This window comes from Carassius carassius, chromosome 5, assembly GCF_963082965.1.
Source record: "Carassius carassius chromosome 5, fCarCar2.1, whole genome shotgun sequence".
Lineage (NCBI taxonomy): Eukaryota > Metazoa > Chordata > Actinopteri > Cypriniformes > Cyprinidae > Carassius > Carassius carassius.
The window spans coordinates 20,573,286-20,599,798 of NC_081759.1; the positions used below are offsets into that span (position 1 = coordinate 20,573,286).

At 36.7% G+C, this 26,513-nt stretch overlaps 3 protein-coding genes and 1 pseudogene across 9 annotated transcripts in view; 3 read left to right on the forward strand and 1 right to left on the reverse strand.

The window, feature by feature from the left end:
• LOC132140967 (glycine dehydrogenase (decarboxylating), mitochondrial-like) overlaps positions 1 to 1,392 on the forward strand; it is a 13,751-nt gene extending 12,359 nt beyond the window's left edge. Inside the window, exons 21-24 of the mRNA XM_059550083.1 lie at positions 31 to 126; positions 213 to 385; positions 686 to 766; positions 850 to 1,392. Coding sequence (XP_059406066.1) covers positions 31 to 126; positions 213 to 385; positions 686 to 766; positions 850 to 987 — 488 coding nt within the window. The 3' untranslated portion in view covers positions 988 to 1,392. The remainder of the gene's footprint in view (positions 1 to 30; positions 127 to 212; positions 386 to 685; positions 767 to 849) is intronic.
• On the reverse strand, positions 1,356 to 18,579 carry LOC132140964 (4-hydroxybenzoate polyprenyltransferase, mitochondrial-like). Its single transcript, XM_059550081.1, has 9 exons — positions 18,482 to 18,579; positions 17,286 to 17,430; positions 4,386 to 4,809; positions 4,118 to 4,284; positions 2,852 to 2,973; positions 2,342 to 2,427; positions 2,103 to 2,236; positions 1,830 to 2,018; positions 1,356 to 1,624 (listed from the first exon to the last, which is right to left on the reverse strand). Exons 3-9 carry the CDS (start codon positions 4,684 to 4,686, stop codon positions 1,469 to 1,471), a joined length of 1,155 nt encoding a protein of 384 aa, XP_059406064.1. The 5' UTR covers positions 4,687 to 4,809; positions 17,286 to 17,430; positions 18,482 to 18,579; the 3' UTR covers positions 1,356 to 1,468.
• LOC132140485 (major facilitator superfamily domain-containing protein 10-like) lies at positions 7,158 to 15,963 on the forward strand (annotated as a pseudogene).
• Positions 16,555 to 26,454, forward strand: LOC132140962 (selenocysteine insertion sequence-binding protein 2-like). Of its 7 annotated transcripts, none has more exons than XM_059550070.1 (19): positions 16,575 to 16,689; positions 16,756 to 16,881; positions 17,319 to 17,405; positions 18,448 to 18,649; positions 18,737 to 18,806; positions 18,883 to 19,100; positions 19,217 to 19,298; positions 20,259 to 20,380; positions 20,463 to 20,603; positions 20,702 to 20,737; positions 20,846 to 20,941; positions 21,022 to 21,145; positions 21,218 to 21,381; positions 21,532 to 21,688; positions 21,800 to 21,971; positions 22,500 to 22,720; positions 22,796 to 22,950; positions 23,122 to 23,278; positions 24,276 to 26,454. In XM_059550070.1, the coding sequence occupies exons 3-19, from the start codon at positions 17,386 to 17,388 to the stop codon at positions 24,395 to 24,397; spliced, it is 2,259 nt and encodes a 752-aa protein (XP_059406053.1). In that variant the 5' UTR covers positions 16,575 to 16,689; positions 16,756 to 16,881; positions 17,319 to 17,385; the 3' UTR covers positions 24,398 to 26,454. The 7 variants fall into 7 exon arrangements, with proteins under 7 accessions (XP_059406054.1, XP_059406059.1, XP_059406053.1 ...); XM_059550072.1 differs by having other exon boundaries at positions 21,025 to 21,145; XM_059550074.1 differs by having other exon boundaries at positions 18,746 to 18,806.
• Positions 26,455 to 26,513: the final 59 nt, after the last annotated feature.

Consider the following 26,513-nt stretch of genomic DNA (forward strand, 5'->3'; position numbering starts at 1 on the left):
AATTATTAACTGACCATTTTGCATTTCCAGGATTCGTTGCTCATGAGTTTATTTTGGATGTGCGGCCTTTTAAAAAGTCTGCTAACATTGAGGCAGTTGACGTAGCAAAACGACTCCAAGATTATGGCAAGTGAAAAGCATCTGTAAAGTAAATATTAATGGCTTTAAATATGTCTGATAATTGACTGATTCTCTGGCACCTTTTGTGACAGGATTTCATGCACCGACCATGTCATGGCCTGTGGCTGGAACTCTGATGATCGAACCCACAGAGTCTGAGGACAAGGCTGAGCTCGACCGCTTCTGTGACTCGCTGCTGGCCATCCGACAGGAAATCGCAGACATCGAAGAGGGCCGAATGGACTCCAGGGTTAATCCTCTCAAGGTGAGTGTTTTAAAGTTTAATGATCAACTTTAATCCAGAACATTCCATATCGCCAGCATCGGTGCAGCTTTAATCGTGTACAGTAATACTAGAAGTTTATGGAGCATGGCACTATTTGTACTCGTCGCATTTTATGCCCAGAAGAATTAATATAAGCACTTTTTTTTTTTAAAGACATGTTTCTCATTTCTGCTTTTAAACCCTGCAGACTGTCTTTGCCCAATAGACTTTTATTAGTGCCATTAATTCTAGAGCTGAAATTTTATTGAATCTAACTTGTCTTTCACGTGTTTTCCAAAGATGGCTCCTCACTCACTGGCCTGTATTACCTCTACCACATGGGACAGACCTTACTCCAGAGAGTATGCTGCTTTCCCCATGGTGTGTAGCTTACGTTCATGTAAAAATACATAAACCTTACTTAAAATAAACATTATTAATTCTGTTTTCAAATGTTATTTCAGCCTTTCGTGAGACCTGAGACCAAGTTCTGGCCCACAATTTCAAGGATCGATGACCTCTATGGAGACCAACATCTCGTCTGCACCTGTCCACCTATGGACGTCTATGAGTCTCCATATGAGGAACGGGCTTCTTCGTGACCTCATTACTCAATGAAATGCTACTTCATCCAAATGAACCATTCCCATCAAATATGATCATTTATTCTTCCCTGTGATTACGGTTTCTTCGGTACGTTCATGGTGCCTCAGATTTCCTAATGTATACAATGCACAAATAGCTGGCCTCTCCTCTGTTACTCTACTAAAACAATCCAAATCTGATTCGGATACTGTAATCCACCTGTATAGGGGTTCGTTTATTTGTTCTTTTTATATTTTTATTCACTGTATAAAAAAATATTCCGTGTTTTGGTCTGTTTGTAGGCATAACTTACTGGCATTGTTCTCAATGTTAACATTCATTTTATAGATGTAATGTATGTTTTCTAATTATTTAAGGAATAGAGCCTGTTTGTAGCCATTTAATAAATATTTTAAAATGAACTTTGGTTTACATACGTTTCCTAAATCAATGTTGGTATTCCACGTCACACAACCAGCATGCGTTCTAATTTGAGTTCTAATTTGAGTTTAGCTGCGTTTCATACTGATGATCGCTTCTCTTTTTCCATAAGTTTCCAGTCACTATTCCTAAAAATAAAAGCAGCCCGAGGTTTCGGTTTGAAGCAAATTTTTTCCAGCAGTCCTCAGGTCTGTTGATGTCCACAGCGTAGATCTGTGGAACACAAAATAAATGATTGTCAATATAACTTCTATTTATTTAAGAGCTCTTTTCATATACTTGATAAGGCATATCATGTAAGTTCAGTAAGATTTTTAAACCACTAATAACCCAAAGTTTTTGTTTTTTCTTCATTTATTTGTTTTCTTGTAACCCCAGGCAGGCTATTATTACCAACCACTGTCTATATCTTGCTCACCTGATGAGCAAGATGAATGGCCACTGCAGACACTGCACAATAGTAGGGCAAAGTCTGGTCAGCATTAGCTCCTGCTAGAACCAGCCCAGACAACATTGCCCCAGTGAAGCCTCTCAGCCACAGTTTGGTGTTCTCCTGAAACCTCAGAGCTGTAGACTTCACGCCCACTTTTAAATCATCATCTCTGTCCTACTCCAGATGAGAAAATGGATCACAAAGTGTTCACGAGGCACAAATTTAGGACGGGGTGTGATAACTAATCACATACTGTACCTGATGGGCATAGATTGTGTCATAAATCAATGTCCACATGACACCAGATACATAGAGAGGTAAACACACAGACCAATCACATGATCCCTTCACAGCAGACCAGCCCAGAAGAGCACCCCAATTAAAAGTGAGACCTATGGAGCAACGAATGTACACAATGTTCAGTCCTAGAAATAGAAATGAGCAAATATTCAGCAATAATATGGAGGGAGTGCTTTAGTACATTAATGGCAACACACCTAAAACAAACTGCGGCCAGTACGTGATTCTCTTCATGAGAGGGTATGTGACCACCAGTGACAAAGAGGCGGCTCCAAGAGCTATGCTAGAGACGGATGGGAATTCACAGTTCATTAGTTAGTCAAATTTAAGTTGCCATGAAACAAATTGCAGTCATCTTTTCATCTACATTTAAAGATATCAATACAATAAATGTTACTATAATTTCAACTTGAAAGTTACGATCTTACTCTAGTCTCAAATGTTGTCTTGTTGCTTATTAGCATGCATATTACTGTCATACTGGCTACTAATTAGTACTTAGAAAGCACATATTAACGGCTTGTTTTGCATGATCATATTTTAGATCCCTTAATTCTATCCCATATCTAAACTTAAAAACTATACTATTAATACGCAGCAAATTAGAAGTTTGAGGCAAAAGTCGTAAATAATAGTTAATGGTGAGAAGTGGTCCTAAACTAAGTGACCAAAAATATTGTGTAAAAATACTGTAAAATATAAAGCACCTGTAGTAATTGAGGCAGAAGAGAACCCCCAGTGCTAAACTCAGCTGGCCTCCGAGGAAAACCAGAGCCTGAAACGATGTGATCTCCCCTGATGCAATGGGCCGAGTGGCTGTCCTTGACACCTACCAAAGAAATGACACATCCCAACATCAGATTCCAACAGCAGCCAAGATCAAATCCAGGTGGTTTTCTTTCCTGAATCTTGTTAAACAGTCTAGCTGTAGCAATCATTTGACCCACCTTTTCAAGATTCAGCTTGATTAAACTGACAAAACGTCAACAACCCACCATACCAACTTTAGGTTCTTCATTGGCATCTATGGGTCCATCGAGAACATTTAACTTTCATGGAAACTTTTCATTGCACAAGAGAGTCTTTAGAAACTGTACTTTTAAAGGAATAGATCACCTACAACAACTGTTACATTACCAGCAGTCTTCAAAATATCTTCTTCTACGTTCAACATCAGGTTTGGAATGACATGAGAGTGAGTAAATGATGATAAAATGTTGATTTTTGGATTGAACTATCCCTTTAAGCACTGTTCAATGAGAGGTTCTTTTGGGATCCCAAAATAGTTTTTTATGACATTGTTGAAAAAAAAACTTTTTGGAACCTTTATTTGTACGAGTTTAGTACAAACCATACATTATTTTCAACTTCTTAAATATTCTGCTTGAATTATACACCTGTATAATAATGTGTATACACTATTTCAATGGTACTAAATGAAGCTAATGATAATAAATTGACAAGTCAAGCAAGCCTCTAAGGTCTGTTAACTTCCTATGTTGACAAAAATGCCAAAATCTTCCACTTGAGTTCTATATCAAATCAGTTTAAAGTGAGAGTTCGCCAAGAAATGAAATGTCTGTCATCATTTACTCACCCCCATATTTTTCCAAGCATGTACTGCCATCAACTTTTTTTTAAATATCTCCTTTTGTTTTATAGAAATAAGATCATACAGGTTTGAAATGACATGAGGGTGAGAAAATTATTATTATTATCTGATATTGTTTATGACCAATGTTACAGCAAAATCGCCCAAGTCCTTTGACACACTGACCTAGGTAAGATCAGGAGATATGTTAGGCTTGGTCCAAATGAGAAGATGGCAAAGATGAAATTTAGACCACTAGTGGAATAAATATCCACCCCCGTTGAATGTTCTTAGATAATGAAGCAAAAAGTTGACTTTCTGTGACAAAATGAAGAACATGACTCAAGGAACAATCAATTTACTTCTATGTATGTACTCTTACTTTCTTGTCGAAGTCTTTATCCCACATGTCATTGATTGTGCATCCTGCTCCTCTCATAAGCAAAGCACCCACCCCGAAGAGCACAAGCATGCCCAGATCAGGAAGGCATCCCGGGTCTGCTGCCAGCCCAATACTCCATGTACAAGGCAGATACAGCAGCCACGTTCCTACAAGAACACAACCATTCATATCTTACTAAAAAAAAAAACAGCTTGCAACCAAAAGGACATCCTGGAAAACAACACCGTGACACGTGAGCTCAGCTCACCTATGGGTTTGTCCAGTCTCATTAATCGGAGGTACGGCTGAACGGACACCGGGGCTGCGTTCACAATCCCAGCAGGAGTGAGGCTGAAGTACCTTCTGCCACAGCTGTGACCTGACAGTGAAGGAGGCCATGTTCTCTGTTTGTGATCGTCACTTTTGTTGAAGCAGGATCCGGGCTGACAGAAGGTTGTGGTGATGTTTTCATGCTGCCTTCTGAGACTTGAAAGACGGGCAGAGCAGATCTGTGGCAGACTCCTCACTGCATGTGGCTGAAGCAGTGCCAGCAGTCTGGTGGACATCATCTTGTCTGTTGAGCTGTCATGGCCAACTTTTAGCTAGAGATGTCATGACAGCAAAGTAGAGAGGCGCTTCATTGTATCCTTGCATTCATGTGCAGATGAGGGAGCTCTTCAGGAACAATGAACCTGACAATACAAACAGCAGAGATACAATACACAGTATTCAATACAGATTACTGACGAGTCATGAAAATGTCATGTTTACTGAATAAGGCTTTTTTTCTTGTAATACCGTGTGCCGGTATTCTGTAAGTTTAGTCAAACTTAATACATTTTTAATAGATATTCAATGTTATGCTGCTTGTGTTACACTTAAACTTGGCTATGGCCAATGAAATGTCTCTTATTGACTAATCAATGGTGTTGCAAGCAGCAACAAGCTTTGCTAATATGTTAAATCTTCTTTCTTCGTTGAATCGTTTGTAAATCATTCATGTCTATTGAACTTACAGCGCTCTATGACAGCGATTTTGAAGTCCTTTACGTTGTGTGCGACGACGTCGTGTTCCCCTGAAACGTTTGTTTTTCGAATGGTTCCGTTTATTCTACTGTACATGTTTTCTTTCATCATATTCAGTATTTGTAAGCTCCAGTATAAGATTACATGTACAGAAATATCACAGTCAACAGTATACATAAAACACTTTTTGCCAATCAACCTCTTTATTAGACTGCTCAATTCCTGTATCCACAAGTATACAAAAATACTAAAAACTAAAAATTACTCAGAATAAATACATTAGATTTTTTTTTCCAAAGGTATTTAAAATACAAAATAGTATATCAAATACACGTTTTTGAAATACTGCCCATCCCTGCAGGAAATCAGCAGTCTAATATGGAGGTTGATACCTTATGTATTTTGAAAATTTGTTGTTGTTTCTTCTAACGTCATAATGTAGTACACATAAATATATGGTTAATTCTATAATTGGAGATACATTTGGCATTTCATAAAGTTAAAGGTACAATTTGTAAGATATTTGCAGTAAAATATCCAAAAACCACTAGGCTAGTGTTATATATTTTGTCCAGCTGATTACTAACAATATCTCTAATGTTTTCAACTACTTGTAAATTATGAGAAAATTCCCATTCTAAACAGTGACACGGGGCAGTGCAGTCCAGAAGACATTGCTATAAGGGAAGTTACTAAACCTGAGTAATCTAACGAAATACGTTACTGATTACTTTTTAAAGCATGTATTTTGTAATCTGTAGTGAAATACATTTGAAAAGTAACCTTTCCAGCCCTCATATGAAAAAAGCAGAAAAAAAAGCTTCCTGGTGTGTGTTCATGATGGGTGTGTGTGTGTGTGTGTGTGTGTGTGTGTGTGTGTGTGTGTGTGTGTGTTTGTGTGTGTGCTCTTGTTTTTGTGACATATCAGGACACAACTCTCTATAATGACATGGGTATGACACAGGTATTACAAGGAGAGGGTAACTTATGAGGACATAACCCATGTCCCCATTTTTCGAAACGCTTATAAATCATACAGAATGAGTTTCCTGTGAGGGTTAGGGTTAGGTGTATGGTTGGTGTAGGGCCATAGAATATACAGTGTGTACAATATAAAAACCATTACGCCTATGGGATGTCCCCACTTTTCACAAAAACAAACGTGTGTGTGTGTGTGTGTGTGTGTGTGTGTGTGTGTGTGTGTGTGTGAGAGAGAGTGGGGATGTGGCAGCATCTTCTGGGAACTTTGCACTCTCCGAGCACAAGGTAGGAAATCAAGTCACTGTAGGCCTACTGTTTAATGTAAACGAAGAAAACACTCGACTAATATGAGTTATAAAAGTACAAATCTCTTCGAATTTGTTAGAGCTGATTTGAGAGTTGCCTTGTGTGTTTTCTAGGTGACTCTCAAGCAGACTGGATTCAAAAATTGAAGCGGCGTTGCGAGTTTACTTGACCCTGTGCATGATTGTGAAGAGTTTTGGTATTTTACTAAGTTAAACTATAGTTAAGTGGCTTTTTAATCAGTTATTGATTCATTAAGAATAAACTTAAATATTTATTCAATACTTTTTGGTAACAGTTTTATTTTACATGTGACATGTACTTACTATATAAGTAACGTTAACAGTAAATTATGCATAATTACAAGCCACTAACCGTAAACCAAATCTTAACCCTAAGTCGGCTATTTGTTGTTAAAGTTAACCTACTTTTTAAATGTATTGTTTAATAAAAATCCAGGTGTTCAATGTACAGTTTCATGTAAACTGTAATATTCTGTAAAGAATACAATGGTGCAAATACACAGTATGGTACCATAACCAAGAAAACTTTACCATACCAGTGCACTTTTGGTACTTTTGTACTTGAGTTTTAAAAAGCAGAAAAAAAAATTATACTGTTGTTGACTTTGCTGTTTTGTTTTTGTTCAGTGATTGAGTTCAGTGACCACAGGAAATGTGTTAAGAGTCCTCCGCAGTAAAGAAAAACTCTGGGTCACTGGAGTGGAGAAATGGCAGGTGATAACACTACATCTGAGGATGTGCGCTCCTCCAGAGTTATCAGGGTGGTTTTCTTGGCACTGCTGCTTGACTTGCTGGGTTTCACATTTATTCTTCCCCTGCTCCTCTCCATCCTGGACCACTACAGTCAAACTGGGGTAAGATAATTTTTTTAAGGTCAGGCCTATAATTTGGATATTTAGTTATAAAAACACAAAAGCTGTTTGGCTGACTGTTTGATCAACAAGAAATGCTGCTGTATTTGACCTAGATTTGTCATGCATGCAACTATAGATTGTGCAACAGTGCATGATTTACGATATTCCAGTCATGACATGTTCCTCTGCTTATGGCTGTCTAAATGATGTTACTTAAAGAAAGGATATACAGAGCATTTCCTGTAAAAACCTCAGCAGTGACTTAAGCAATTACCTACTGAATGAACTTATACTATATGCTTGGTCCAAGAGATAAGTCTGTGGAAAGCATTCAAGCTCAGAGCTGTTCTTTCTCATTTAATTTACCCCACTGACAGCATAATTTCACTTAGTTATGATTCAGACCTAATGTCTTAAGTATTTTTACTTCTATATATTTGTAATGGAAAACAACAAAAAGAAAATCTTTTGTTTTACTGTGTATATAAAAATAGCTTTCACTTCTAATTTTGCTGTTGTAATCTCTGCATCTTCAAGACGGTGTGTATCAGTCTTTACAGAGCGTAGTGGACTGGTTCAGAGGGGCGGTTTGAGTTCCTATGGAAACGAAATACAACAGTGTTCTTTTTGGAGGTAACTTCATTACTCTGATGGATGTTGGTTTTTTTTTTCAAATGCAGCACATTATTCAAATTGACTTTTGTATTGAAGACAGCACATTGATTATCTTAGGTCTGATATGCTCTCTCTACTGTTTGCTACAGTTTCTGTCATCGCCCATTACTGGGGCTCTTTCAGATGGTTATGGAAGAAAACCACTGCTGCTGTTAACAATCATAAGTATAGACAAAATGAGATCATACAGGGCAGGGATTCCAACTTTTTTGACAGTCAAACCCCTTTGACCTCAGAGTACACTCTGAGATTTTAAGTTAATATTTCAATAACGCATGGCACGCATATAAACAAATAATAATTATTTATTTATTTGTTATGATTTAATGAATCCTGGTTTGGGAAACCCATTTATAGGGTATTTCTTAATATAAATAGAAATTATAACATATTAGCATTAATGTATGTCTATGCAGTTACTTAAGGAAACTCATTTCTGCCACAGAATAAAAAAATTATAAACACGTCATTGCAACATTCATCTCACAATTCAGACATTTTTCTTGCAAACTGTTAAGTATAAACTCCAAATCAAAGTCTGAATTGTGAGATGAAGAGTCGCAATTGTCTTTATTTTTTTATTCCATGGCTGAAACAGGCTTTCATGTTTTGTAGATCTGAGTTATATTGTGTTTGGTTTGCAGGTAGGTTTCTTGGCATCTGGGCTTTCTCTCACAGTTTGACCGTTTTTCTGCTGTGTCGAGTGGTTGGAAGAATTTGTAAAGGGAATGTCAGCCTGTGTACTTCTGTTGTTGTGGACCTGCCTTGCCCTGAAGCAAGAAACAAGGTAATGGTGAGTTATGTTCACCATTATCAGCAGTTTATGTTTTCAGGGCAATTTTGACATGTTAAGCTTTTATCTTTGGAATCATTTGAATATTCACTGGGTTTGACTTTCTTCTTTTGTCAGGCAATGATTGGTGTTGCTTTCTCCTCGGGGTTCACATTGGGTCCATTAATGGGAGCATACTTTGCTCTGAGATTCAAAGACACTGAGGTGTTTTATCAGGGCCATGTCATGCTGGCTGTCCTTTTTTCTTTAGCAAGCCTGCTTTTTATTTTCTTCATGCTGCCAGAAACTTTACAAAAGGTCAGCAAAACTTTACAAAAAGTCACATTGTGATTTTAAATATAATCACTTCCTTAATAGACCTTAATAGTCAAACAATTACTCACATTCAAAATAAAAGTTTTTGTTTACATACATATGTGTGTGTACTGTGTTTATTTCTTATGAATATAAATACACACACATGCAGTATATATTTTGTAAATATTTACATGTATATACATTTCTATATTTATATTATATTTGTATATTTTGTATAAATATATTTAATATATAAACATAACATGTTATTGTTAAATATACATGCATGTGTTTGTATTTATATATACATTATACATATACACAGTAAGCACTCATATATTATGTAAACAAAAACTTTTATTCTGAATGCGATTAATCGCGATTAATCGTTTGACAGCACTAGTTGTAATTGTTTACAGCATTGTCTTAAATAATGAATGTAATGAATGTTTTTCATGACTCGGGGGGATATCAGAGTTTTCAGGCATTCAACAATCTGGAGATCTTCTTCACCCTGTTGCACTTTTCAGTTTCACTGCTGTGAAAAGAACAGAGAATCCACCATCTGAACAAAGTGAGTGCATAAACTTTCAGCCAAGCTCAAAGTGTTCACTTGGATCAGGATGGATAACTGTCGCAGTAAGTTGATTATTGTTTGACTTTTTACCCACAATAGAAATGCAAAATCTTAAGGTGCTTGGATTGGTTTACTTCACATATCTGTTTCTGTTCTCTGGGTTGGAATTCACTTGAGTTTTCTGACACATCAGCCAGGGGCGTAGTTTATGGGGGGGATGGGGGGGGGGAGGTAACCCCCCCAATATTCAAATCCATCAGTTACAACCCCCCCCCCCCCCCCCAATATTTCTACATGAAAATCACAGTAGATCAAATGAAAAATATAATATGAAAAAATAAAATTCATTAATTTTGTAAAAATAGTTTTGCTCCTAATCAAATATGAGTATGTCATAATAAATCAGACAAAAAATACTCCCCCTCCATTGAACCGATTGGTAACGCCCAACCAATGAGTCGCACTTTCACCAAAATAAGCGAGTGGAATGGGAGGAGTTTGGAAGGAGTTTGAATGGGAGAGCACACGGTTAATGTTAGCGCCAAAAATGAAGAGAAGCGCTGCACAGCGGACTATATTTAACTGCTGGTCAGAGAGGGATGCAAAAAAAATAAATAAATAAGGCATGTACTGAGAATGAGGTATGAGAATATTGTGTAATAGTTAGTTCACACCACTCCATTGCAATGTATTTAGCTATAACTAACTATAAGTTACCAAAGCAGCTGCCTGTTTTGCTAATATATTTTTCAATAGTGTCTATAATTATCAACGACAAAAGTATTCCCATCGGTGTTTATTTTCTTACTAAATTAATCTGACTTTTGAACGAATTGGATGAATGAACGATAGAAGTGGCTAACTCATTAAAACAGTGAAACACTGCCGCCTACTGGCGGTTTCAATACTTAATTTCTTTCTTTTGATAATCTCTACTATGTTAGAATTTTATGAATGATGATTATACACAAATTTCATAACGTTATGAAGTTTATAATCTCTTAACATGTTTTTATAACAGATTCGATGTAAATATAGCTGCAGGGTAGAAAAGTCAGCAGAGGGAGAGGAGGAGCAGGTGATCAGGTAAAGAAGATGCCATTGATTAATCAATAAAATAAAATAGGAAACAGTATAGAAAAACAGCAGCTTTGTAAAATTAGGCTATACATTAATGCCTTTAATGTTTTAAAGATGTGTTTCCCTTTAAAAAAAAATTAAAATGCATTAAGGTGGAATGTAAAAATCTTAAAATAAATGTCTAAATGTTGTCTCTTTCATATTTGTATATGTTGAATTTGTAATCAGTTAAAGCATGTTGCCAGATAGATAGATAGATAGATAGATAGATAGATAGAAAGAAATTATCCAATAACAATACACATAAAAAAAAAATTTTTGGAAAAAAAAAAATAACGGGCAGCATACAACGTTCAACCCCCCCAATGTTCAAACCAAATCTACGCCCTTGACATCAGCGCTTCCAATTTTTCAGGTAAGGCCTGAATCTCTAGTTAACATGTCAATTCTGAACATCACAACTTCCAGCAACCTCTACAAAAACCTGTGGTTACTGCTTCTACATGTCAGCTGCTTACACAACAGTTTTCAAATTGTAACATGATAAAGTGCAACAAAAGTGCAAAACTGATAAACTTTCTGTGGGAAATCTAGCTAATCGATTTTGAGTTAATGTCCCAATTAAACCATGAGACGTGACTCAGGAAGTTGTAAAAAACAGCTTGTGGGTGTATATGTACAGTATTTAGGCGTTCGGAACAAGGACGTTTTCGGATAATTTATTATATAGCATAAACAATCACAATGGGGTAAAGAGGATAATGGTTGGTATAATATACCATTTAAATTTACCAATTCACTCGTGCACAGACGTGTTTTGCTTAATCAGAAACGTGACATACTGGTATCATTGTGTGTGTGTGTCATAGAGCAGCTGAATCCTGTGGTCTTGCCTGAAGTTGAAGTCAAGTGAAACCCTTGTCTTCCGTCGTAGCATGAGCAGGGGAAGATGTTCTTTTTCATTGGCATTACCATGGCAGTGATCCAGGATGGATATTGCCTGCAGGATCAAACCAGGTCATCAGATCCAGACTGTTAGCCTGGTAAACTCTTTCATGCATTACTGGATCACGAGCCAATTCACATTTTCTTGCAATTTTCTTGGAACTCTGAAAGGTGTTTATGATTAACTACTCAAAGGCCTGTTACGTTTTTGTTTCCATATGTTTGTGTTTCAGGCAATAATATCACTAATACCCAGTGTTGGGAAGGTTACTTTGGAAATGTAATAGGTTACAGATTACAAGTTACCCTATTTAAAATGTAATAGTAGTGTAACTTTTTCAATTACTTTATTAAAGTAATGTAACTAATTACTTTTGATTACTTTTTGATTACTTTTCAAAATCTCCAATAAATGTTTATTTGCAACTGTTAATCATCTTCAAACATTTACACCATTCAGGTTTAACCTTACAGCAGTGCTCAATACTGTCAGACTTTTACAATCCTTCATCACTTGAATTAAGATGATCAAATTTGAACACATGTCTGCATGTCTGCTTCATTAATTTCCACATGGGGCGGACTGGGATAAAATTTCAGACCGGGAAATCTCAAACTCATGCAAACAAATTCATGGACAACACTATTTTTTGTATGGACCTGATATAAAGAAAGGTTTAAATCTTTAGTTTGGGGACATGCAAAATAATTAAAAGTTCTCTCCTGAACTTCACCTTCACTTCATTTCTTTTTTCTTTTCAGTCTCTTTATTTTGCCCTGTTATCCATCTACCTCATGACTTTAACACTCAAGATTTAACAAAACTATACTTTCTAAATTGCCTACATGTCAAATTGAGTGCATCACTACAATATAAAATCCTAATACTGAACATGAGTCATGTTTTTCCCTCACAAAAATTAACTGCTTTTATTACGTAAAAGTACAGTAACCATGTTTTTTTTAATTATTATTATTATTGCAAATGGATTACCATTTGTATTTATTTTTAAATAAATAAATATGTAAATTTGTGGCATGGTTTAACAACAGTAACCTTTGTCTCTGAATTTATAGCAAATATTAAAACTTTGCATATGCTTTGATTCAAGTGTACTTTTGATATATTTGTCCAAAATGTGGCATATTCCGTCCGTGTTAGGCAATAGCAATCCCGTTTTTATGACTGGATTCTACTAACCAGACTATGTTTCTGCATCGCGGAAATTATAGGGCCGTACGTCTCAGAATAGTCAGTTCAATTTGGGAAAGAAATCAATTACATCTGTATGTGGATGTGTGTAAATATTCAAATGTAATCCCCACTGTAATCTTTAAAATTTTCAGAAGTAACTGTAATTTAATTACTCATTTTTTCTTAGTAACTGTAACTGATTACAATTACATTTATTTTGTAATTAAATTACGTAATTAAGTTACATGTAACTAGTTACTCCCCAACACTGCTAATACCAGCGTTCTTGCTCAAACCCGGGGTCATAGGGTGTTTCGGGTCTTTAATCTTCATACACCCTCACCCGGTCGACCCAGCCGGGGGTGATCAGTCCCCGGCTTGTGTCCAAGTGGCATGTTGCTCCACGGATCCCCCTACGGATCCACAGCGACCGAGAGGCCCTCTCTGCGGCCTCTAAGATGTTTGCTGTGGCTTTTTTCAATTGCAGTCCTTTCACTCCAAGGAGTTTGAGGGTTCGCAGCAGTGAGTGGCCAGCGAAGCCTCAGCATCCGACCTCGACTGGCTCGCAGCGAGTTTTCCAGCTGTTGTTCCGGCACTCTGAGCTGAGCCCTGCGTACTTAGCCCTCTTGCGCTTGTGGGCCTCTTCAATACGGTCTTCCCAGGGGACAGTTAGTTCCAGGATAACCACTTGCTTGGTAGTCTCAGATGTTAGCACCATGTCTGGGCGGAGAGAAGTGACTGTGATGTTGCCTGGGAACTTAAGCTGTCTTCAAAGGTCAACCTGAAGCTGCCAATCACGAGCAGTGGAGAGAAGCCCCCCTGTAGAGCTAGGCCGGTGGAATTGTTCCTTCTGCCCAGCTCTAATGAAGGTGATTGTTTGTTTGGGGGCTACCTGGGTCTTGCTGAGCTGGATCGCTGTGCAGATGGAGTCCGCCAAAGCCTTTAGCACCTGGTCGTGGCGCCAGCGGTACCGCCCTTCCCCTAGTGCTCTTGAGCAGCTGCTCAAAATGTGCTCCAGTGTGCCCCTCTTCTGGCACAGCTTGCACTCAGGAGTGTCTGCCAGGCCCCAGGTGTGCAGGTTAGCTGGGCTTGGGAGGACGTCATAGACGGATTGGACAAGAAACTTGATCCGAAATGGCTCTGCTTTCCAGAGCTCTGCCCAGGTTATTCTGCGTGGATCTGCATGTTCCCACCTGGTCCACGCTCCTTGTTTGGACATGCTGGCCATTTTGGTGTAGCGTTCTTCCTCCACCTCTGCTCGTATCTCGTCCTGAATCAGTCTGCGCCTCTCTTTTCCACAAGCCAGATCGTAAAGTGGCTTGGGAAAACAACCAAGACCTGCTCGTCCCATTGCCACAGAGCCCACCAGCGTTTTGTGCCTTAGTCGTGCCTCAGCTTTAGTGACGGATTCTTGCGCCTGCCACTTTCACCCGGTCTGCGACTTTTGTGTCTCTGGAGTCCCTGTACATCAATACCTCTCTGGAGCGGGTGACTTTGAACTCCTCTGATAGTCCACTCAAAGGAAGATGCAGTTTGGTTGAATGACTGTAAAGGGCAATGCTGCTTAAGGACCGAGGGAGCCCCAGCCATTTTCTGAGGAACTGGCTGATAGACTTCTCTAGAATCTCGACTGTTGACTGTTGATGGTGGTACCTCGTAGACTAACAGGGGCCAGAGTATTCTTGGCAAGACTCCATGCTGGTAGATCCAGGTTTTGAATTTTCCGGTGAGGCCAGATCTGTCAATCGCTGTGAGCCAGGTAGTCAAGTCGCACTTGGTTTGTTTTATGGCAGCTGAGTCCTTCAGGGAGCTATCAAAGAACTTCCCCAAGCTCTTGACTGGAATAGCATGGAATTTGACACTACTCTATTCTGGCTTATTTTTATATTTATGTTCTGTCAGTATACAAATGCATTCTCCTTCTTCTTATTATTATTATTATTAATAATATTATCATCATCCAAATAAATATTTACTTTTATTTTTGTGTATTAATATTTTTTATTGATGACAGATGATATATATATATATATATATATATATATATATATATATATATATATATATATATATATATATATATATTCAGCTGCTGCTATTGTTGTTCCATACATTTTAAAGTGTCTGGACACAGTGGGATTTTTTTTGTCTTGTTTCAATTCTTGAAAGATTTATTTTCATAAGCTTAACCATTTTGTAGATTTTAGACGAATGGTTTACAAAGAATATATTTTTAAGTATGCGTTATGACTAGTTTTGGTTACTATGCTGCAACGATTCCAAATGATCACAGAATTTGTATTTTTCAGTGAACTGTCTGTCTCACAGTATTTGTCGTATTGATGTCTATGTTGGTTTGTTAGGCTCAGCCAGTCAGAAAGGATCTGTAATGGGAATCCCTCGGAGTCTTGGATCTTTAGCTCAAGCACTGGGCCCTATTGTGGCTTCTTCAGGTCAAAAAAAAAAAGTTATATAAATGTGTGTGTGTGTGTGTATATGTATATATACAGTATGTATATGTATGTATCTTAACATGATTAATCAATTAATTATGTAAACAACACTAATAGTAACTATAAATCAATCTGTACTGTTTTTGTTGCAATTTACAGCAAATCATAACATTATTTTACTTTACTTTACTTTTTTTCCAGTGTACTGGTTAGCTAGAGCAGAACTGTGTTTTATTATCAGTTCGGCGTTCTTTATAGTCTCTCTGGTTTTACTGAGTCGGTTGAGGAGAGAGAAGGAGGAATGAGATTGAGTTTTATGATTCACTCTTGTGTCCTGAGAGGGTCAGACCCACTGATCTATAACAGAGACTTTCCATACAGATCAGTGGCCAGACCTCTTTTTCCTTTCTGAAAGCATTAAAGCCCACTGAAGAAAGTTCCTCTAAGTAAAGTGTTTATAATGAAAGAAAATAATAATAAAAAGAACTTGTGCTCATGAAAATGGTTTATTTCACTGTTAAAAAACAACAGACTGTAAATAGTAAAACAATATTTTATTAATGTATTTTTACAACATTTCATCAACAGATACAAATGTCTGTGCTACTGTTTTATAAGAATGAGATTATATATTTGGTTAATATTGCTGCATAAACACACATATATATTGCGGGCACTGAATGTATCTTTTCAATCATATTTCTAAAACAAAAATAAAGATGACTGTCAACTAGAATGTTTTATTTCTTTTTTAAAAAATATAATTTATGTCATTTTATATCAAGAAGAAATAAAAATATACAAGCAATTATATTAGTATTTTAATTTTTTATATTTATTAGTATTTTGTATATAGTTGTAGAAAAGTATCACTGAAATAATATTGTAAAACGTACTCTAATAATCTGTGTTATTTAAATATATTTTTACAGTGTAGATGTTTTGACATTGAAATAGTACCTTAAAGACACTAAACAATTGTTTACATTTCATGTATTTACATTTCAGAATCACCTCCCAAAACATTATTTGCTTGAAGATAACATTTTCCTAGGTTTGTTTTAGATGCTGAGAAAATTAAATAAGTTTAATAATAAAAAAATAATAAAAATCTTTTCGTAGAACATTAAATATTATAAAATATAATTTCACTTCAATATTTTAAGCAGATCGTCAACTAAATTTTACCTCACACTGTAACCCGTATGTTGAGTTCTTACTATCAGAACACTCTTCAAAATAAAAGTCCCTGCACTAACTGATCTGGTTGTCAACTTTGAGCTTAATCTTTAATTATTTGGCCTACCAGTTTTACACCTCAACCTACCGGAATAAGTATTTTTAAAATGGAGTTTTCTGTAGGCCAGAAGGTATGATATCTTTTACTTTTTTATTATTTTTTACATAGTTTACCATATTAACTGTGTTTACACTAGGTCAGATGTCTTTCACGAGCTATCTAGAAATCCCATATGGTTTGTAAACCCGACACATAGGAAGTGCTGAAAGCTGTCGACGGCTAAACATGTGACACACTGACCCTCTGTCATGTTGTTTAACATGTAAGGTTTAATTTCACATGTTTCAGTTTGAATCAGAGAAGTTTGCACGATATCGTAGCTGGCTGCTAACCGATCCAATATCATCTCCATTACGACAGCAGTCCTGCAAAAGCCTGAACTTATGTACATTTACTCACGAACTCTTCAAATAATAAACGTCTTTGTGTAAATAATATTAAACCGTGTTTGAACCATTGGTGCTGAAAGTGACTTTGGTAGGGGATTATGACATAAGACTGTCTACTGAGCGCTGTTGAGTCTTTCATTTGGTTGCTGCGTCATTATTTGTCATTTACACATAGTTTCAGCATCGTTTGTTCAAACGCAGATTTGTGCACTCCATACAGTGATGGATTGTTTTATTTATTCAGCTTCATTTCAGCTCAAGCATGTTGTCTTCTCACCAGCCTGTGCTTTGAACCTGTCTGTGCTCACAGATGATGAAGGCTGGGGTTTGGGATCCTCTGAAATCGTTTGATTCATAGCCTTCCACAGCAAGACAAAATGGAGGATCATTTAAAAAGGTACAAATAACTGACGATGTGGAATCTTTATTACCACTTTATTTATTTATTTGACTTTATTTACCAGTCAGAGACAGCCAGCATTGAGAATTGTTTGATCAATTTATTTAGATTTGTGTTCCAGCGAAAGCCTCAAAAAGTGTTGGGATACTTCAAATGTATGAATTTCTTTGCATTCTATAAACTATCAAACCAAGTGCTTTCTGCAGATGTGACAGACTTTCAGAACTAACTTCACTTCCCCAGGGAGACCCGGACATGACCCTGAGGGTCGAAGAAACATTGATTTTGATTTTGAATTGATTTTGTAATTTGAACTAAAATATATATATATATATATATATATATATATATATATATATATATATATATATATATATATATATATATATATAATTAAAAAGAGGGAATGAATTAGTACATTGTGGCTACAATTACCCACTTTTCTGAACCATTTTTTGAAAATGTAAAACAATTGTAGTTCATCAGATCAAAGAGAGAGTTCACCAAAAAAAAAAGTCATAATTTTCTCACCTTTATGTTGTTGCAGTCCAGTCCCATGGGATATTGGCTAATCATTAAGAAACTAATAATAAATAAAACCTGTTCATTATATAAAGCAAACAACTCTACACAGGACTTTGATTAAATCACTTAATTAAGTTTGGACTTGTCTTACAGCTCCTTTGTGACCTTTTATGAAACCTTTTTACTTGAAAGTCATTGATACTTTTTCATTAAAGGTATTTTTACCTTATGTATGTTTCTAAGATTAACCAAAGTCTTATGGATTTGGAACAACATGACGGTAAATAATGATGACAGAATTTAACATTTTTGGTGAACTACATCTTAACTATGAATATTTTCTGCTACCATTTGACAGCAAAAAAGTGTCACAATCCTTATTGTCTTCAATTTTAAAAGCTATTTTATCAGTTGCTTTCAATTTTCCAATAAAGAACAACAATCAACAACTGTACTAGTTTTGACTAGATTTTTATCGGTTATTGGTTTTTATCTTTATTGCATCTTTACACAGAGCTCCATATAAAAACAGAGCTCCATATAAAAACCAGTCGTCACCAGAGGACTGGTTCAAGAGAAGGCAGAGATCAGTAGACAATCAGCATGACACAACACCAAGGACACACATCAACAACAGCAGCTCTCACAGCAACAAGAGCGCTAGTCCCCAAACCCACCGTGATCTCAACGATGGTTCAAACAAGCAAACTGTAAAGGTCTGATTCTTTCATGGCCAGTTGGATGATTTGATTCTTTACAATGTTTCACATTTGAAAGCCTAATAAAGTTTTTCAATCTTTCAGATACTGAAGGACAACAGAGCTGAGCCTTCCCCTCAGGACAAAAGAATCAGCAGGAGATCAACCGACAGAGGTGCTTGTTCCCTTTAAGAAGCCTTTTAATAATAATGTCCTGATTAGGTCATAAGTGGATTATTTGTTTCTTTCAGGTTACAGAGGGACCAAACCTTCCCCAAACCCCGCAGAGAGAGCCAAATTAGCCATTTCATGTAGTAGCACATTTGAAATGAAACTTGCTGATTTCCCTGAATTAGGTGACATCCCACCGAGCAACCCTACAGTAGCGTCGCTGCACCAGGAAGCATGGGTCTGTGCTGGTGCAGTCACGCCAGCGGAGCGTCAGAGTTCACCAGCACCCATCTGTAAGGTAACCTTCATGCATGATGATTAGGGCCAAAGAACACATTGTTCTGTTAAAGCACAAGCTGTTTAGTAACGTGCTGGCTTTACAGCCTCAATTAAACTTTTTTAATTCTTTTCTAGAATGTACCAAAGCGAAGAACCAAGTCAGCACAGCAAGTCCCACCCAGTGGAAAGTGTGACATGTCAACAGCTGTCACAGCAGGTGAAGATCTGCAAACATTCTTCAGAAATCAATCAGTTTTCTCAAAGCACATCTTTCTTTGTCTTATGATAAGTTCAAGTCGTCGTATTCATGAGTTGGGAACTTGTAATTATGATGCCAGGTGCTTTAATCAGAGCTATGTACCCAAGTTCAGCGAAATTATTGAACTTCTGCATAATGATGAATAAAGGATGCACATCAGTCGTGTTTTGCATTATGTTTTTATTCAGTTTATAAAGGTGCTGTAAATTGGATATTTATATACAGTGCATCCAGACAGTATTCACAGCGCTGGACTTTTTCCACATTTTGTTGTTACAGCCTTATTCCAAAATAGATTAAATTCATTATTTTCCTCAAAATTATACAAACAATACCCCATAATGACAACTTGATTTCAAACAAACTTCTTTCACATTGTCATTATGGGGTATTGTTTGTATAATTTTGAGGAAAATAATGAATTTAATTCATTCATTTTAGAATAAGGCTGTAACAACAAAATGTGGAAACCCCAGTGGATGTACTGTATTCTGTTGTAATTGTACAGTCTGCTTCTATTTTGTGAAAGCAGCATGCTAGTTTTATTGTAATTGGGGGGGGGGGGTTGGGAATAATTTCATTCATTTCAACAATTCCCCTATATGTTTTCATTGACTCACCCCTATCTCAGAAACTCAGGGCTTAAAGAGAGTTTCTCACTAGTAATTATCACATTGATGTGCAGTTCATGTGAGTTCGGCTCATAAATAAGATCTTTATGACATGACTAATAACAAACCGTTATTTTCCACAGTTTGTAGTTGTTTTAAGGGAAAACGTTGTTTTTCTTATTGAATATTCAGTTTCACTGGGAAATGCATCGCATTACAGAAGTGGGTTGTAAATTAGTTAAAAAGTTAAAAATCAATACTAAAAAAATTAAATGTATCAAATTGTTTAAACCCCAATGTGATTTAGATCAGGACAGTCTAGTTTGGACAGTCAATCCCACTGGATCTTCTGCTCAGTCCTGGGCAAACGTTGCTTCTCAGCCTCCCAGAGTCATCCAGAAAAGCCTCAAAGCCAGCACACTGTCTGAGGTAAACTGCTGCATTGCTGATCAGTATTTTCAAGATGTACTATACAAAATACACACAATTTTCACCTTATTACTGTGTCTAGGAGGATTTAACTACACAGCCAGTAGAACAGAAAACAGAAAAGAAGAAGAGGAAGAAAAAGAAGAAATCTAAAACAGCATCTGAAAACACAGATGAGACCTTAGAGGAACATCAGATACAGCAGGAGCCTCCAAAGTTTGAGGTAAAATCTGAATGACGTGTGATTTTGATAGTTTCTGTAATCAGATTTTAGAAGTTTTATGTTTAAGTTAAGTGGTTTTTTTTGTGTTTTTTTTATAGGATGAAGAAGAGTTTCCAGACCTGTCACTTGCATTTGTGAGTTCATTCGTTTGACCTGAGCACCTCTTAATGTCAGCAGTTCATATTAAATGTTCGTTATGTTTGCACATGTTTATTGTATCATCTATAATTATATTAATTCAGGAACTGAAAGGACATTCAGTAGCACAAAAAGAGGGATTGTCCTTACACAAAGGCACTACACCCACTTCTGCGTCCAGTGACCCTAAGAAAACACAGGTTGGTGTGTGTTTCCAGTGCGCTGTTTAAACCCCATCTAATCTGAATGGATGTTGGTTTCATATCCCTTCTCATCTCAGCAGGCTAGTCAGAAGAAGTCAAAAGTTCCTGTAAAGCTTGACCTTGGAAACATGCTGGCCGTTCTTGAGGAGAAGCATCAGTCTCAGAAGTCTAAACAAGACCAGCGACCACTAACACTTTCAGGTATTTGGCTGAAAAATATTAGTGGATGCTCTTTGTAGGACAATATTACAATTAATATTACTGGTGTGTTAGTTGGAGGAGCTCTCCCTGTAGTCCACAAAGAACCTACCGTTCAGAAAAAGTCAAGGCAGCAAGAGAATACACCACACAACCCGCTGGACTCCACCTGTCCTTTAGTGAAGAAGGGAAAACAGCGAGAAGTTCCCAAGGCCAAAAAACCAACACCACTCAAAAGAGTGAGTCCAGTGTCCACCTAAAGTTTCACTGTGTGATTTCTGTGCCACTGGTGTCATCGAACACAACCTTTTAAACCTTTTTTTCTTGTGAATTTTGAGTCTATTTTTGATCAGCATTCTTAAAGCTGTTTTGCTATTTGAACCCTTGAGGTCATTCTTCGGGAGAGAGAGGAAAGGAAACAGAACCGCCTGCTGGAGGAGAGAGACCCGGCCCGAGAGGAAGCCGAGGCCGGAGAAAAGGAAACTAGTAATAGTGAGAATCCTTCTGAAACCAGCATCGCTGACCATGACCAAGATCTTCACACAGGTATGAAACACAGAACTGTAATGTACTCACATGTGATCAGAATATGAGATGTTTTGGTGTTGTCTAGTGTTTTTCTAATAAGCAGAATGAACTTGTCATAATCTGTATCAGATATAGATGACAACCCTGAACTCGTTGGTACGGAGGAGTCCGAGAGAGGCAAGCCTGGTTCACCGACTCATCACAAGTTGGAGGAAAGCATTTCAGAAAATGGAACACTAAAATCCTGGAATCCTAATTCCAATCCCAGTCTTCCTAAAATCCACAGCAGGAAGTTCAGAGAGTAAGAACATCACATTTGTTTTGTTTTAGTTTTGTATTTTCTTTTTGTTTGTTTTTTGCTTTTCCTATAGTTTTTTTTGTTTTGTTTCTCAAACGTGTTTAAATGGATGCCTTATTTTCTGGTGATGATCAATTTGAGTAGTAATAATAACAACAAAAATAATAATTTTGAACAACAGCAACAACAAAAGAACAACAATAATAAGAATTATAATAATTATTATTATTCTAACACTTTACAATAAGGTTCATTAGTTGATGTTAACTAACTAACAAGGAGCAATACAGTTGTTAGTGTTTATTAATCTTTGTTAATGTTAATAATATCAACAAATATAACTTTAATTTTAATAATGCATTAGTAAATGTTCAAATAAATATTAACTGACATTAATAAATGCTTTAGTTTGTTAATGTAGTTAACAACTTGAACCTTATTGTAAAATGTTCCGATTATAAATATTATTATTATTATTGTTATTTATTGACATTAATTAATTGATAACATTGATTTTTGCTAATTCAACAGCTACTGCAACCAAGTGCTTAGGAAAGATGTAGATGAATGTGTAAGCAGCTTACTGAAGGAGCTGGTGAGGTTTCAGGATCGTCTTTATCAGAAAGACCCCATGAAGGCCAGGATGAAGCGCAGGCTGGTCATGGGCCTACGAGAGGTGCTGAAACACCTCAAACTCAGGAAGGTCAAGTGCGTAATCATCTCGCCCAACTGTGAACGCATTCAGTCCAAAGGTAGAGTCAATTTACAGCAGCAAACTCACATTTTGGTTCATCGTTGCTGATGGATTGCCTGTTGTGTTAATGTAGGCGGTCTAGACGAGGCTCTCCACACGATCATCGACACATGCCGGGATCAGGGCGTCCCGTTTGTGTTTGCCTTGTCAAGGAAGGCGCTGGGCCGCTGTGTTAATAAAGCTGTGCCTGTTAGCTTGGTGGGCATCTTTAACTATGATGGGGCACAGGTAAGTAGTGTTAGTTGTGGTAAAAAATCTTTCCGTTACTGAGTAAGACTTCATCCTTTCAGATGTTTGTGAAGAATCTTGAGTGGCATTACTGTAAATATGTCATGATACTGATTCCAATTGTATTCGATTGGTGCACTTTGCTGATTTCGGTGTATTTGATGGCCACAGGACCACTATCACAAAATGATTGAGTTATCGGCTGAGGCCAGGAAGGCCTATGAGGTGATGATTGCAAATCTGGAAGCTGTATCACAGGAAGAGCAGGAGGAGCAGGAGGAGGTGGAGCCGTCAGGAGAACCTTCTGGAACTGAAGAGCCCGAGTACAGTACGTCCTAAATATAAAGACTTAAAAATAGCATGAATTTATTGCTTTTGCATGCAGTACTGCAATTTCATTATCCTTTTAGTTAACTATTTTGTTAAACTACTCCATTAACTGTTAAATATGTAAATGTATAACTAAGCTGCTGGGTCACTCCTTGTCAAAGCAACCAAGTTTCCGAAACTTCCCCAGCTCAAATTTCTATTTTAGTCAATGTTTTTTCTGAAGAAAGAAAAACATGTATAGTGATGAAAGCCAAAATATTATATCTCATGGATTTATATTTACTGATATAAATATATACCGTATTTTCCGGACTATAAGTCACACTTTTTTTCATAGTTTGACTGGTGCTGCGACTTATAGTCAGGTGTGACTTATTTATCAAAATTAATTTGACATGAACCAAGAGAAATGAACTAAGAGACATGAACCAAGAGAAAACTTTACCGTCTCCAGCCGCGAGAGGGCGCTCTATGCTGCTCAGTGCTCCTGTAGTCTACCACTGGAGACATAGAGCGGCCTCTCGCGGCTGGAGACGGTAATGTTTTCTCTTGGTTCTAAATAAATGTGACTTAGTCCAGTTCGACTTATATATGTTTTTTTCCTCATCATGACGTATTTTTGGACTGATGCGACTTATACTCAGGTGCGACTTATAGTCCGAAAATACGGTGTGTGTGTGTGTGTGTGTGTGTGTATATATATATATACATATATATATAACAGATTTAAAGTGATTTCTTAAGGATCATGTGACTCTGAAGGCTGGAGAAATGGCTGCTGAAAATTCTACTGTCATCACAGGAATAAATAAAATATATTTTACTGTAAAATAAGAGTAAATGGCAAATCACAAAATAGCCAATTATTGATTGAATAATCAGCCTGAAAGGAGTTTTGAAAGCATCATTAAATGTGTGACGTGAAAACTTATTTTAATTTATATTTAATTATCCACTCACTCGTTACTCTTTTTAATCTCTTTCTGTCTTCTCAGTGAAAATCTGGAAGAAAATGCTCGAGAAAGATTACAACCACCCTTTCCTAAATTTTGAGGAGCGGTTTTCATCCATTTCTATTAGTTCAGAGCAGCTGCTGGATGACCATGAAGGAAGTTGATGGAAGTACATCGACGAATGAGACAAAATGGCCGTTTTTGTTTGTTTTGTTTTGCAGAGCCGAGGTCACGCTTTTCTCTGACACGGAAACAGATCACTACAGAGTTTCCGACCCCGCGTGAGCCTTTAGCACCCTCTGAAAAATGTCAGGAATAGCTTGAAGTACCAAATGTGCCTGTCTAAAGGATTTTATGAAATAATGTAAATGTATATTCCTGTGACCTGGAATGGTGTATTAAATCAAGAGGCAATAGAGCTGAAAACAGAGAACTGCCCTTCATTAAAAATATTTTCTTATAGATACCACATACTTCTAGTTTGATGTTTCTGCAGTCTGAATGGTGAATATTTTTGCAAATCGCTATTATCCCTCTATTTCTATTAAAATGAGTGTAATAGTTTGATAAAATTACAGATACAATCTGAACCATTAAATGTATGTACATGTTTACATTTGTAAATCAAATGTATTTTTCTTCTCCAGTTGGATGCAGGATTTTACTGATCATGACCACTGTGTTTGCAGCCCACGTGTCGTCTTTATCGGCAGGGTGCCGTTGATTCTGAAGACGCAGAAAGTGAATGATTGTTATGACCAAGATCTGTTTGTGGGAATACCTCTCCTTCCTAGAACTTATTAAACATCACTTACCTAAATCCTAGACCTCACTTTTAATTTATAATTCTCCTCTGGCTGTTCCTCAACACTAGTTGAACCATTAATACTGAGTGCTGGAGGTGGTTCTCCTTTAAGTTCTCAGTGTTAGTTTAGCTCTATGCCTTTATGCTGTTGACTGCAGATAATAGGAAATGTGTGTGTTATGCACTTGTGTAGTACTCAGTGGTCTATGGCATATATATGTAGCATAGAGCTAACAATTCAAAACTTCACTCAGCAGTAACAAATCATGTTCACATATAAACCTTTTTACCTGCTTCTATGTATTTTCAGAATGTTGACTTGGGGACCAAAAACTACTTTGTGATTGTGAAGGTTTTAGAATTGTCTCTAGTATTTGCAATAAATCCATTGCAATAAATAAACTTGTGTCAAAAATGTCTGTTTTTGAAAGACCATTATAAATGAATAGAAATCAGTAATGAATCTGTTGTGCTTAAAGGGATAGTTCACCAATTCCGTCATCATTTACTGACCCTCCAGTTCTTTCACCTGCTAAACACAAAACAAGATATTTTGAATAATGTTGGTACCCTAATAGTTTCTGGTCCTTGTTGACTTCCATTTTATTAAAGAAAAAATCCACACTGTGGAAGTCAATGTGGACCAGCAACTGTTTGGTTACCAGCATTCTTCAGAAATTATGTTAAACAGAAGAAAGAAACTCACACAGGTTTGAAACAACTTGAGGGTGAGTAAATAACATTTTTAATTAGATTTTTTTTTTTTATTTCTTTACAAGGATAATTCACTTAAAAATTAAACTTGTGCCCTCAGGTTTCCACTATCATGTCGTTCCAAGCCCATGAGACTTTTGTTCATCTTCAAAACCTGAGAATGTTGTTCCTCTGAAAGTCACCCAAACGTGTAACAATACAAAAAGTCCATGAAGAGATTGTAGAAGAAATCCTATGAGTGGTTTAATCCAAGTCTCCTAAAAAGACACTATCACTTTACTTACTGAACAGATTTAGCTTTTGTTCATGTATTAACAACACAATCAAGACACAAATACAGTAAACCGCCTGATCAATATGGATTACTTTTATGAACTTTTTGAACCATCAAAGTTTTGTTGAAATGGACTTTAATGGACAGAAATTGCAGAATTGATGACAGAATTGTCTTTTTTTTTTTTTGATGAACTGTCCCTTTAAATGTAATTATCAGGTAAAGCATTCCATCACATCTAACCTCACCCCAAAAACTGGAAAAATACTTATAGGCTATTTGAGAATGTGAAAATCATGTTAACTGATCTGGAATAAAACCACCACTTCTTTGCTGAACCAGTTTTTTGAAAATGCTGCTTTTATCCATCTATGTTAAACGTCTTTGTTATATAACTTTTTATTTTACCTTAAGACAACTTATTGAAATGTTATGGTCAAAAATAAAATAATTCCTAACCTTTGATTTTCTCAGGACATTGTCCAGC

Bases quoted from the DNA above. Each gene is read 5' to 3' on its own strand.
- LOC132140964 (XM_059550081.1), bottom strand. From the start codon at position 4,686: ATGATGTCCACCAGACTGCTGGCACTGCTTCAGCCACATGCAGTGAGG. The intron at 2,237-2,341 runs GTGTGTTGCCAT...GTTGCTCCATAG, and splicing joins CTGGCCGCAGTTTGTTTTAG to GTCTCACTTTTAATTGGGGT. The intron at 1,625-1,829 runs GTGAGCAAGATA...TGTGTTCCACAG, and splicing joins CCATTCATCTTGCTCATCAG to ATCTACGCTGTGGACATCAA.
- LOC132140962 (XM_059550071.1), top strand. From the start codon at position 17,386: ATGGAGGATCATTTAAAAAG. The intron at 21,382-21,531 runs GTGAGTCCAGTG...TGAACCCTTGAG, and splicing joins AACCAACACCACTCAAAAGA to GTCATTCTTCGGGAGAGAGA. The intron at 22,721-22,795 runs GTAGAGTCAATT...GTGTTAATGTAG, and splicing joins TGAACGCATTCAGTCCAAAG to GCGGTCTAGACGAGGCTCTC.